This window comes from Gossypium hirsutum, chromosome D09 (assembly GCF_007990345.1).
Source record: "Gossypium hirsutum isolate 1008001.06 chromosome D09, Gossypium_hirsutum_v2.1, whole genome shotgun sequence".
NCBI classification, from domain to species: domain Eukaryota; kingdom Viridiplantae; phylum Streptophyta; class Magnoliopsida; order Malvales; family Malvaceae; genus Gossypium; species Gossypium hirsutum.
Window position 1 is genome coordinate 8282740 of NC_053445.1, and position 11755 is coordinate 8294494.

Here is an 11755-nt window from a genome sequence, read left to right on the forward strand (position 1 = left end):
ATAGAAACGATTTTCCCTAAATTAATTTGTTACAAAAGCTTCTGCTAATAGACAAGCTTTAAAGCAAATCAACTAGTTTTTTTTGAATTAAATAAAAGCTAACTTACTGTAATGAATTTTAAACTTGACAGTCTTGTCTTCCATGTGACATCACCAAATTCGGCCATAACGTCTAGACTGGTTTGGGGTGTTACAATTCTAAACTAGTTTCTTGTTTACTAGTGGCTGAACAAAATAGATGAAAAACCATCAATCTCATCCGGTTGGTTCAACACCATTCCCCGAAGTGAATGTTGTACTTTCTTAAGGTCATGGATGATGCCATGATGGTAAAAGAGGTTATGACATTGTTCATACTCAGGAAAAAAAAGTGTTAAAAGGAATCCAATTAAATGGGTCAAATATGATGAAAATCCCGAAAAGAATAATAAGATGGAAAATATTAAAAATATATGTTATAGATGTGGAACTAAAGGTCATTGATCTCGAATATGTTGCACTCTGAAACATTTAGTATATCTTTACAAAGCTTTACTAAAAGAAAATAAAGGAAAAAATGTTGAAGCGAATTTATCTGAACTTATTGGTCATAATTATGAATCTCATTTAAATGTTGATTTTGATGTTTTTGATTTTTTTAGAACCATTGTGACAAATTTGACTTTTCAATTGACGATAAAAATGTTTAAAAGATCTATATTTTTTCATATGCAATACCTTTAAGTTCGATTTTTAATATGACTCAGTACTATCTTGCATATTTTATATTTTCTTTTCCTCTCTCTCTCTCCAATTCTTGAAATATAATTTTATGTTACTAGATAACGCAAAATAAACTTGATATTGTGGAGGATGGCATATGCTTAGTGGATAGTGGTACAACTCACACAATTCTTCATAATAGAAAATACTTTTTACAATTAACGTTAGCTAGAATTAATGATAATACAATATCTTGTTCTGCAAATGTAATTGAAGGCTCTAGAAGAGTCCACATTAAGTTCCTAAATGGAAAAAAAAAATTATACATTGATGATGTGTTATATTCTAGTAGATCCTAGAGAAATATACTATGTTTCAAAGATATATGTCACCATGGGTATCATGTAGAAACAAAAAATAATGGAGATGTGGAATATCTTTATTTTACCTTTACAGCTTCGAAGCAGAAGTTAATTTTAGAGAAACTTTCAAGTTTCTCATCTGGCTTATATTTTACAAAGATAAGAATGATTGAATCAAATTTTATGCATCGGAAGCACTCAGATCCTAAAACTTTTATGATTTGACATGATTGACTTGGTCATCTTGGTTCAACCATGATGCAATGTATTATTAAAAATATACATAGACACCCATTAAAAGATAAAAAAATTATTTTACCTTATTTTTATACTTATTATGCTTAAGGTAAATTAATTTTTAGGACTTCTCTTTTTAATTTATCTTAAGAATCTCCCACATTTCTACAAAGAATACAAGGAGATATTTGCGACCCTAGTCTTCCACCTTATGGACCATTTTGGTATTTTATGGTTTTGATTGATGCTTCTACATGATGGTCATGTGCTTGTTTGTTTTCATTTCATAGTATTGCAATTGCTAAATTTCTTGCTCAAATTATAAAGCTAAGGTTAAGTTTTCCTGACCATCCTATCAAGTTAGTACATTTAGATAATTGGGGGTTTACTTCTAAAGCATATTATTATTGCATGTTGATTGGAATCAATGTTGAACATCTTGTTGCACATAATAATACTCAAAATGGTTTGGTAGAATCATTTACAACTTATTGCTAGACCTATGCTTATGGAATCAAAACTTCTTGCATTTGCTTGGGGACATGTTGCATCTTTGGTTTGTATCCGACCAACTGTATATCACAAGTTTTCACCTTTACAACTTGTTTTTTTTTATCAAAAACCTAATATATCTTATCTTAGAATTTTTGATTGTTGTATATGTCTTTATTGCCCCATTAATGTACTAAGATAGGTCCCCAACAATGTGTTAGAATTTATATTGGTTTTGATTCTCCGTCTATAACTAGATACCGTGAACCTTGAACATGTTACCTTTTTAAAGTAAGATTTTTAGTTTGTCAATTTGATGAATCACTTTTCCCACCATTAGGGGAAGAAAATGGTATAGAACCTCGAGCACAAGAAATTTGTTGGAACACACCTACTTTGTTCAATATTGACACACACAAACAAATCAAAGTGAACTTGAAGTTCAAAGAATAATTCATTTGCAGAATGCCTGAAATCAATTGTTGGATACTTCTAATTCCACTAAAAGAGTCATCAAAATGCAAATACTGGCTGCAAATGTTCTTGTACAATTAATGGTCCTTTTAGGAAAACCTGTGAGTGCAACAACAAATGAATCTAAAATATGTTAGAAGCGTGGTAGACTTATTGGTGCAAAAGATTCCATTCCTCCAAAGAGAAAAGGAAATGAAAGATTTTCAAGTTAACACTCTAGAATATGTCAGAAGTAATATCAATAAACAACCTCATATTTCTAAACAAACAACCCCTGAAGTGATTTCAGAACTGAAAAATATTGAGATCTCATTAAAATCTAGAAAAATTTAGGAAAGAAATGATGCAATTGTTGATAATATTTGCAAATGCAATTGCTTCTAATATTGTCACTGAAAATGAGCCCAACCTTTGAACTATAGAAGAATTTCGACATAGAAATGATTGGCCAAAATGGAAAGAGACAGTAGAGACTGAGTTAAACTTATTATCTAAATACAAAGTATTCAGATGAGTATATGACTTTTCCACATTGATTAAATAGTAATATATTTGATTGGTTTTAATTTTCTCAAACTTTCTATATATTTGGAAAAAACCAAATGGAAAAGCCATTCTTCGTGTAATTTCAAAACCAAATAAAAACATGGCACCACACCTTAATATTGTTCCTTCCATGTTTGTGCTTTTCTTATTATTCATTTCAGCCTCTAAAGTTCAATCAGACGCTATTGATGTTGTTGCCAAGTTTGGCACAAAAGCTGACGGGAAAACGGATTTGAGCAAAGCAAGTTAAATTGCTCTTAACTTTGTACCCAAAGGTGAAAATATGAAAAAAAAATTATATTTCAAACTGATGTCTTTATTCATTTCATTTTAGTCATTTTTGGATGCTTGGAAAGAAGCATGTGCCTCTGTAACCCCATCAACTGTTGTGATTCCTAAAGGGACATATTTATTATCAAAAGTAAACTTAAAAGTTCCATGCAAGGCTCCTATTGAGATTAATGTTCAGGGCACTGTACAGGCTCCAGCTGATCCTAATGCTTTCAAGGACCCTAATTGGGTTAGATTCTATAGTATAGAAAATTTCAAAATGTCTGGCGGAGGAATTTTTGATGGTCAGGGAAGCATTGCTTATGAGAAGAATAAAGATCCCGACAATCGTGAATTTCGTTCCAAACTTCTTGCTGTCAGCTTTGTTTCTTCTTGCCAAAATTTATTTATTCTCTTTCCTCTTATTATTATCAAAATATAATTATAACTAACATCTTTGTTTCGTGTGTTACTTTGTTAACTCCAAAATTAAACAGAATATAAGGTTTGACTTTGTGACCAATACATTGATACATGATATAACTAGCAAAGACAGTAAACTATTCCATGGTAATGTTTACCCTCGAACGTTTCAAGGTAGAGGCACCAGTAGATAGACCAAACACATATGCGATTCACATGGGCAAATCAGACGGGGTAAATATTATTGGCTATGACATTAAAATTGGTGATGATTGTATTTCCATCGGAGATGGCACTAAAACTCTAGACATAAAAGAAATAACTTGTGGACCAGGACATGGTATAAGATCGTAGTCTTGGAAAGTTCCCAAATGAAGAGCCAGTTGAGGGAGTTAAAGTCTCAAACTGCACCAACACTAATACTTCGAATGGAGCTCGAATCAAAACTTGGGCAGGTGAATCTCCTGGGATAGTGTCAGATATACATTTTGAGGATATTATACTGAATAATGTCTCTTCCCCTATCTCTGAAGAGAGGGTGCTGAAGCCCATACATATTCCTACTAGAGAATTATGTGTATTCTCTCTTAAAATGTTATTATATTTTTTCTTCTTCTTGTTCGACCAAGACTGTTAAGATTTTTCTATAAATAGAGACCATAGGCTAGGTCAACCACACACGATGAGAAGCATCGACATTGTAAAACATTAGTGAGATTTAAGTCAAAAAAAATTCTAAATATGAATGTTTACATTTTTAGTTTTTGTCCCATAAAGGGTCAACAATATTCGCCACTCCAACATCAATAGAAATTTTCATAGCTTTCATCCGTTCATGGATTAGAGCCTACGCTTTAACTAGCCGAGCTTTTTGAATAGTTGATAAGATCGTGTTCGTAGAATATTGAGAAACAGCTTAGACCACCTAATCCAGAGCACAAGTATGATTTTGGTAAAAGGGTTTGTCCCTATAAATATGACAACTTCTTGGGTTTAGAAATTTTTAATTTTTTTGTTGTTCAAAAAAAATCATTTTCTAAACGAATGTTTCCAACACAATCAAGAATGATCTCTAATTTCTAAATTGAATAGGTCAGTAATAATTACTTGGTCTTTATAGTCCACAGCCAAAACTAGCGCTTTTCTAATCTCCCGAGCTTCTTCGACAAACTTGCACAACGTCTTTCTTCTCGAACGTTCGACTCTATTAGGGATAATGACATGACACCATTTTATGTTTAATTATTCATATAAAAAATTGAACACCAAAAAGGAGAATGAGAGAAAATTTTGTGGAACTCTATAAAGATTTTTAGAAAGGAACGATATTTACATCGAGATTAAGTGTAGTGTTTGGGTATCTTGCGATTATCACTTAAAGATCCCTAAATTTGTTGATGTGATCTGTAGTTTTTGCTTTTAGGTTCTCAAAGGTTAGTCTCTTTTTCTTATTTTTGTGTGTTTGGCTTGAAACTTTTTTTTTCATGGTTTCTTTTCTGATTCGGGGTTCATGTTGGAAATGCATTTAGAAAAGTAGCTAGGGTAGGAACATTAGAGTTTTAATTTCTATAGTAAAATGGGCATTTATCGTGACATCTAAAGTAATAAATTTGACCAAATTAAAATGTTATGGTTCAAGGCTTAGGGGATGTCCAAGTCGCAAGGAAAGTTTTGGAGATGCCTTCATTGTCTTGATCAATTCAAATAGCAGTCCAATATCTTCAACCTTTCTACTGAACGATTTTCTTCCCTATTCTTGAACACTCAGGTGCTTGGAAAGTGGGATGTAACTGAAAAAGTAAAGCACAAGATGTGACTCGAGACTTCTCAAGCAGCTATGCATCTAGCTCTTTGCGTCCTATCCAAAACTGAAAAGAAGACGTAAACCGGGACTAATCAAGGAGGTATGTCAGCTACCTCTTTGTGTTCTACCCAATCGAAAACAACTCCTATAATTCAATTATTCTCTTTAGAAGAATGTCATTATAATCTTAAAAATCTAAATTACAAAGTCTAAAACGATAGAATTGATTTGAGTTGAAAGAAAATAGAATCTAACTAATATTTCAATAAATTTCAACAAATTGTCCTTGGTTTTTTTTTTACATAAATTGGGTATTGATAAAGAAACATATGCAAGAGTTATATTTGTATCCGATGTACATAAAATAAATAATATAGAAGAACTAAAGTCCAACTAGGACATTTTTAACCCCATGGCCAGCGACTCCAAGAGATAATTCTCTTTGTGTGCGGAGGCACACTTACCATAGTGGTTTGTTCTCCAGTTTAATTATACGAGCTTACCTCTCTTGAATTAAATAAGAAATCAAGACCATATGATTATCTAACCCAATAGCATATATTCTTCCATGAATTAAGTTTTTTGAAATTAATTATTTCATTAAATTAAATAATTTCCACTACTTAATTTAATCCTCACTTTGGACTTATTTATTTAATTTATTCATTGAATTAAATAACAAACCGACGGAATTAAATTAATTCCGTGTCATCTTTTCCATTCTCATGAAATCGCATTTACATGGAATAGTAATTCATTCCATCTAATTCTAATATATCATTTTCATCCATACATTCAATCAGTTCTTATTATGCAATCTACTTAGAGTTATATTAAGCTAGCAGAGGGATCGATTGTACATAAATAATTAGGGCTTAAATAAAATCTTAATTAGAATTTATTTAGTTGTAGACTCAATCTACTCAAAGTACCATGATCGATCTCCCCAATATATAATGTTACGAAAGCTAAGCTTGGAAAGCTTTGTCCATTTACCTTGTCAAATGCATGTTACTATCATAGAATGCCGATCATCTATTTAGGTTCAATATTTTCCCACTAATTCGATCCATTTTATCTGAGGGTCAGTTTGTATCTTCTAGAATGAGGGGTGAGGATGAGGGTAAAGGTGAACGTGAGGATTCATAAAAAGATGATAATGAAAGGGATGGTGTTTGTGATGAAAAGTCATACCTTGTGAAATTTGATACGTGTGAGATGGGGATGAAGATAAGAAATTACAAGATGCTTGAGAGAAGTTGAAGAAATTAAAAGATAAAAGTAAATCTATTTGGAAAGAGAAGTCAAATGCCCATCAGGTTTTCACTAATAATTGTTACGTGGATGAAGTTTAGGCTGAAGTCCAGGGCGAATGTTAGCTCGACTAGGTATTATAGGGCCAGGAAAACAATGATTGAGAAGAGTGCTAGAAACCACCAGAATTGCTTTCGGCAATATGGTGTGAACCTTCGTCAACCACCAAACCACATTACTGTATCAACAATTTTTATTGAATAATTAGGATTATACTTTTCGAAACAACATTGATAAATTTAACGGAACATAATTATATTCGCCACCATCTAGTAAAGATATTATTTTGAAGATAAAATGTAAAATAATGCTTTTCAATCTTTCCATAATAAAATCCTTTCACATAGTTTAAATTATTAAAGTTGTGAAAAAATTAACCACAAAACTATCTAACCGTGCGAAGCGAAGTTGATATTAAAGAAACAAGCTAATCATAGATATTGAAGCTTGGCCATATGACTTTTCCACATTGATTAAATAGTAATATATTTGATTGGTTGTAATTTTCTCAAAATTTCTATATATTTGGAAAAAAAAATAAAAGGAAAAGCCATTCTTCGTGTAATTTCAAAACCAAATAAAAACATGGCACCACACCTTAATATTGTTCCTTCCATGTTTGTGCTTTTATTATTATTCATTTCAGCCTCTAAAGTTCAATCAGGCGCTATTGATGTTGTTGCCAAGTTTGGCGCAAAAGCTGACGGGAAAACGGATTTGAGTAAGGCAAGTTGAATTGCTCTTAACTTTGTACCCAAAGGTGAAAATATGAAAAAAATTATATTTCAAACTGATGTCTTTATTCATTTCATTTTCGCCATTTTTGGATGCTTGGAAAGAAGCATGTGCCTCTGTAACCCCATCAACAGTTGTGATTCCTAAAGGGACATATCTATTATCAAAAGTAAACTTAGAAGGTCCATGCAAGGCTCCTATTGAGATTAATGTTCAGGGCACTATAAAGGCTCCGGCTGATCCTAGTGCTTTCAAGGACCCTAATGTTGGAACATTTTCAAATATTTATAGTATCCCAATAACTATAAATGAATGGGTGTAATTAATCAAAAGATAAATCTTTTGGTCATTGGTGAAAAGTTATATCATTTGATTTTTTAAAAAAGAATTATAATTATTCAAAAAATATTATTTGAATAGTTACAAAATTAAATGAATAATTATTATTATATATTTATTCATAAAGACACCTATTGAAAGATGTCTCTATGAAGAGACAAGAAAATTCCTATAAATAGGAATGGGTTTTCATTTGGAAATAGATCAACAAATTCTAATATTATTTCTTCTCTTCCTTCATTTTCTAATATTAGTAGATTATTCTTTAAAGGATTACTGCAGAAATCCTTTGTAGAAATTGAGTTTTTGTTATACATTACTCAGTGCATAGTGGACTATTCTCGTCAGTGCAAAACGCAAATAGTCATTGGTTTCATTGTATCCTCGAGGTTAATTTGCTTGGAACTCATTTGCACACTGAAGATAAGTGGGGGCAAATATAACCTTAAAGATAGTGGCTTGATACACGCCTCAGAGCCTTGTCCTATTTCTTCTTTTCTTTTCGAGTTCTAATCGTGTGTTCGAGATTTTCCTTACCGGAGTTTTGTACTAAAAATTTTAAGGTTATATTTCATTATGACTACCACAACACATGAAAGTGGAACACTAAGGGAGTTGGCTTCCAACTTTGTTAAACTTGATCGTTTTGATGGTGACAATTTTTGACGACGGCAGAAAAAGATGCAGTTTTTGTTATCAACTTTGAAGATTGCTTATGTTTTGGATACTCCAAGACCTGAAGAGAATGAAAACGAATCTGTTGCTGCAACCCGAGAAAGACAAAAATGAGACAATGCTGATTACATGTGCATGGGCCACATATTGAATGGTTTATCTGATGGTTTGTTCGACACCTACCAAAACGAGGTCACCGCTAAAGAATTATAGGACAAATTGGAGGCAAGATACATGACCGAAGATGTTACAAGTAAGAAACTTCTTGTCAGTCGTTTCAATAATTATCAAATGGTTGATGGTCGTTTTGTTATGGAACAATTTCGTGATATTGAAAAGATGCTAAATCAATTTAAGCAATATGATATGAAAATGGATGAAATGATTGTGGTATCCTCCATAATAGACAAACTTCCTCCATCTTGGAAAGACTTTAAAAGAAGTCTAAAACATAAGAAAGAGGAAATATCTCTTGAGGCTTTGGCAAATCATCTTCGTATTGAAGAAGAGTATCGAAAACAAGATCAGAACCTAAATTCTGAAAATGCCAAAGTACATGTTACGGAGGAAGTACAGACTACTAAACCATTCAAGAGAAAGTTCAATGAGACTGATAGAGCACCTAAGTTTAAAAAGAAACAAAAGGGCTCATGCTATCATTGTGGAAAGCCGGGACATTTCAAGAATGAATGTTGATTTTTAAAGAAGAAATCATCTTCTAAGGCTGATAATAACGAAAAGTTTGTTGCAATGATATCTGAAATTAATATGGCACAAGATGATAATACATGGTGGATTGATACCGGAGCAACCAAACATGTGTGCAAAGACACAAGCATGTTCACAAAGTTCACACAATGTGAAAATGACAATGTCTTGTACATGAGAAATTCTTCCACCGCAGCAATTAAAGGCAAAGGGTCTGTTGAACTACAATTCACTTCTGGAAAGGTTTTAACCTTAAATGATGTATATTATGTACTAGAAGTTAGGAAAATTTTAGTGTCTGGAAGTCTGTTGAATAAGTTTGGTTTTAAACTTGTTTTTGAGGCAGATAAGTTTATTTTATCTAAGGGAGGAATTTTTGTGGGAAAAGGGTATATGTATGAAAGCATGTTCAAACTCAATATTATTAATAAGAATAAAAATACTATTTCTGCTTATATGGTTGAATCTTTTTGTTTGTGGCATTATAGATTAGGTCATTTGAATTATAGAAAATTGAATGACATGTATAAATTAGATCTAATTCTTGTTTTTAATAATAATATTGAAAAATGCAATTCATGTATGTTGACTAAAATTACAAGAAACCCTTTCCCTAAGGTTAAAAGGAAAACAAAATTACTTGATTTGATACATAGTACTCCTACATTAGGTGGAAAGAAATATTTTGTTACTTTTATTGATGATTATTCTAGATATTGTTATGTATATTTATTGTATTCAAAAGATGAAGCGCTTGATAAATTTAAAGTTTACAAATCTGAAGTTGAACTTCAGTGTGAATCGTTTATCAAGTGCTTAAGATCGGATAGAGGTGGAGAATACTATAATCCAAGTTATTTTGAACTCACTGGAATTGTCCATCAAGTTTCAGCCCATTACACACCACAACAAAATGGTGTAGCTGAAAGAAAAAATAGAGTCTTAACTGAAATGGTAAATTCAATGTTATCATATTCAGGTCTTGGACAAGGTTTTTGGGGAGAAGCTGTTCTAACATCTTGTCATATATTGAATAGAGTTCCTAATAAGGAAACTAAAATAACCCCCTATGAACAATGGAAGACAAGGAAACCAAACCTTAATTATTTGAAGGTTTGGGGTTGTAGAGCTATTGTAAAAGTTCCAACACCTAAACGTAAAAAGTTAGGTGAAAGAGGAATTGAATGCATATTTATAGGTTATGCACATAATAGCAAGTCATATAGGTTCATGGTAATTGAACCAAATGATTCAATTTCAATTAATACTGTTATTGAATCAAGAGATGTTATTTTGATGAAAATAGATTTAATTCTATATCAAGACAATTACAACCACAACAATTGATTCATTCTTCAAATGAGAATGAGATTCCATTGAAACAAATTGATAATAATGATGAATCTTGTCAAGAATTAAGAAGAAGTAAGAGGATTAAAAAGGTCAAAGATTTTGGACCAGATATCATTATGTTTCTTGTAGAAGGAAAAGGTGAAAGTATATGCAATAAGATACCTTATTGTTATAATACCGAATCTGATCCTATTACATTTGAAGAGGCAGTGAAATCTCAAGACTCTGCTTTTTGGAAAGAAGCAATAAATGATGAGATGGATTCAATAATGGGAAATCAAACTTGGATCTTAGTTGATCTTCCACCAGGTTCCAAACCAATAGGTTGTAAATGGATCTTCAAAAAGAAAATGAAGGTCGATGGAACCATTGATAAATTTAAAGCAAAGTTGGTAGCAAAAGGTTTTACACAAAGACAAGGTATTGGTTACTTTGATACCTATGCTCTAGTAGCAAGAATTGCTACAATTAGACTATTAATATCACTTACCTCTATATATAATTTGGTTGTTCACCAAATGGATGTTAAAACTGCATTTTTAAATGGTAAATTGGAAGAGGAAGTGTACATGGAGCAACCGGAAGGATTTGTTGTTCCAGGACAAGAGCATAAGGTATGTAAGCTTGTTAAATCTTTATATGGGCTTAAACAAGCACCAAAACAATGGCACCAAAAGTTTGACAAGGTTGTTTTAGCTAATGGCTATAAAATAAATGAATTCGATAAGTGCATATATAGAAAATTTGATAATGGAAAGGGTGTCATAATTTGCTTATATGTAGATGACATACTCATTTTTGGCACAGATTTGGAACAAATAGAAAACACAAAGAAATTCTTGTCAAACAACTTTTCTATGAAGGCTATGGGTGTAGCAGATGTTATTCTTGGGATTAAAATAACCCGAGATGAAAGCACTATAGCTTTATCACAATCACATTACATTGAAAATGTTCTTAAAAAGTTTGATCTTTTCAACTGTATACCAACATCTACACCTATGGATCTTCAATTAAAATTAGTATTTAATGCTGGTAGGAAAATTGATCAATTGAAATATGCAAGTCTAATTGGTTATCTTATGTATATAATGACTTGTACAAGACCAGATATTGCATATGATGTTGGAAAATTGAATAGGTACACAAGTAATCCAAGTAGTTTGCATTGACAAGCTTTGAATAGAGTACTTAGGTACTTAAAGAAAACTATTAACTATGGATTGTGTTATAATGGATATCCTCCAGTTTTAGAAGGGTATTCGGATGCTAGTTGGATTACAATTTGGAGGATCATGCATCTACTAGTGGATGGATCTTC

The 11755-nt window shown here is 31.9% G+C and overlaps 2 protein-coding genes across 2 annotated transcripts in view; both read left to right on the forward strand.

The window, feature by feature from the left end:
- The first annotated feature begins 2913 nt into the window (after nt 1–2913).
- On the forward strand, nt 2914–7359 carry LOC107892285 (polygalacturonase-like). Its single transcript, XM_041100164.1, has 4 exons — nt 2914–3054; nt 3148–3459; nt 4930–4939; nt 7271–7359. The coding sequence occupies exons 1-4, from the start codon at nt 2914–2916 to the stop codon at nt 7357–7359; spliced, it is 552 nt and encodes a 183-aa protein (XP_040956098.1).
- Nucleotides 7360–7402: 43 nt separating this feature from the next.
- Nucleotides 7403–11755, forward strand: part of LOC107892284 (polygalacturonase-like) — a 10117-nt gene continuing 5764 nt past the window's right edge. The window contains exon 1 of the mRNA XM_041101666.1: nt 7403–7588. Within this exon, the coding sequence (XP_040957600.1) occupies nt 7418–7588 (171 nt within the window). The 5' untranslated portion in view covers nt 7403–7417. The remainder of the gene's footprint in view (nt 7589–11755) is intronic.

Bases quoted from the DNA above. Each gene is read 5' to 3' on its own strand.
- LOC107892285 (XM_041100164.1), top strand. From the start codon at position 2,914: ATGGCACCACACCTTAATATTGTTCCTTCCATGTTTGTGCTTTTCTTA. The intron at 3,055-3,147 runs GCAAGTTAAATT...ATTTCATTTTAG, and splicing joins GGAAAACGGATTTGAGCAAA to TCATTTTTGGATGCTTGGAA.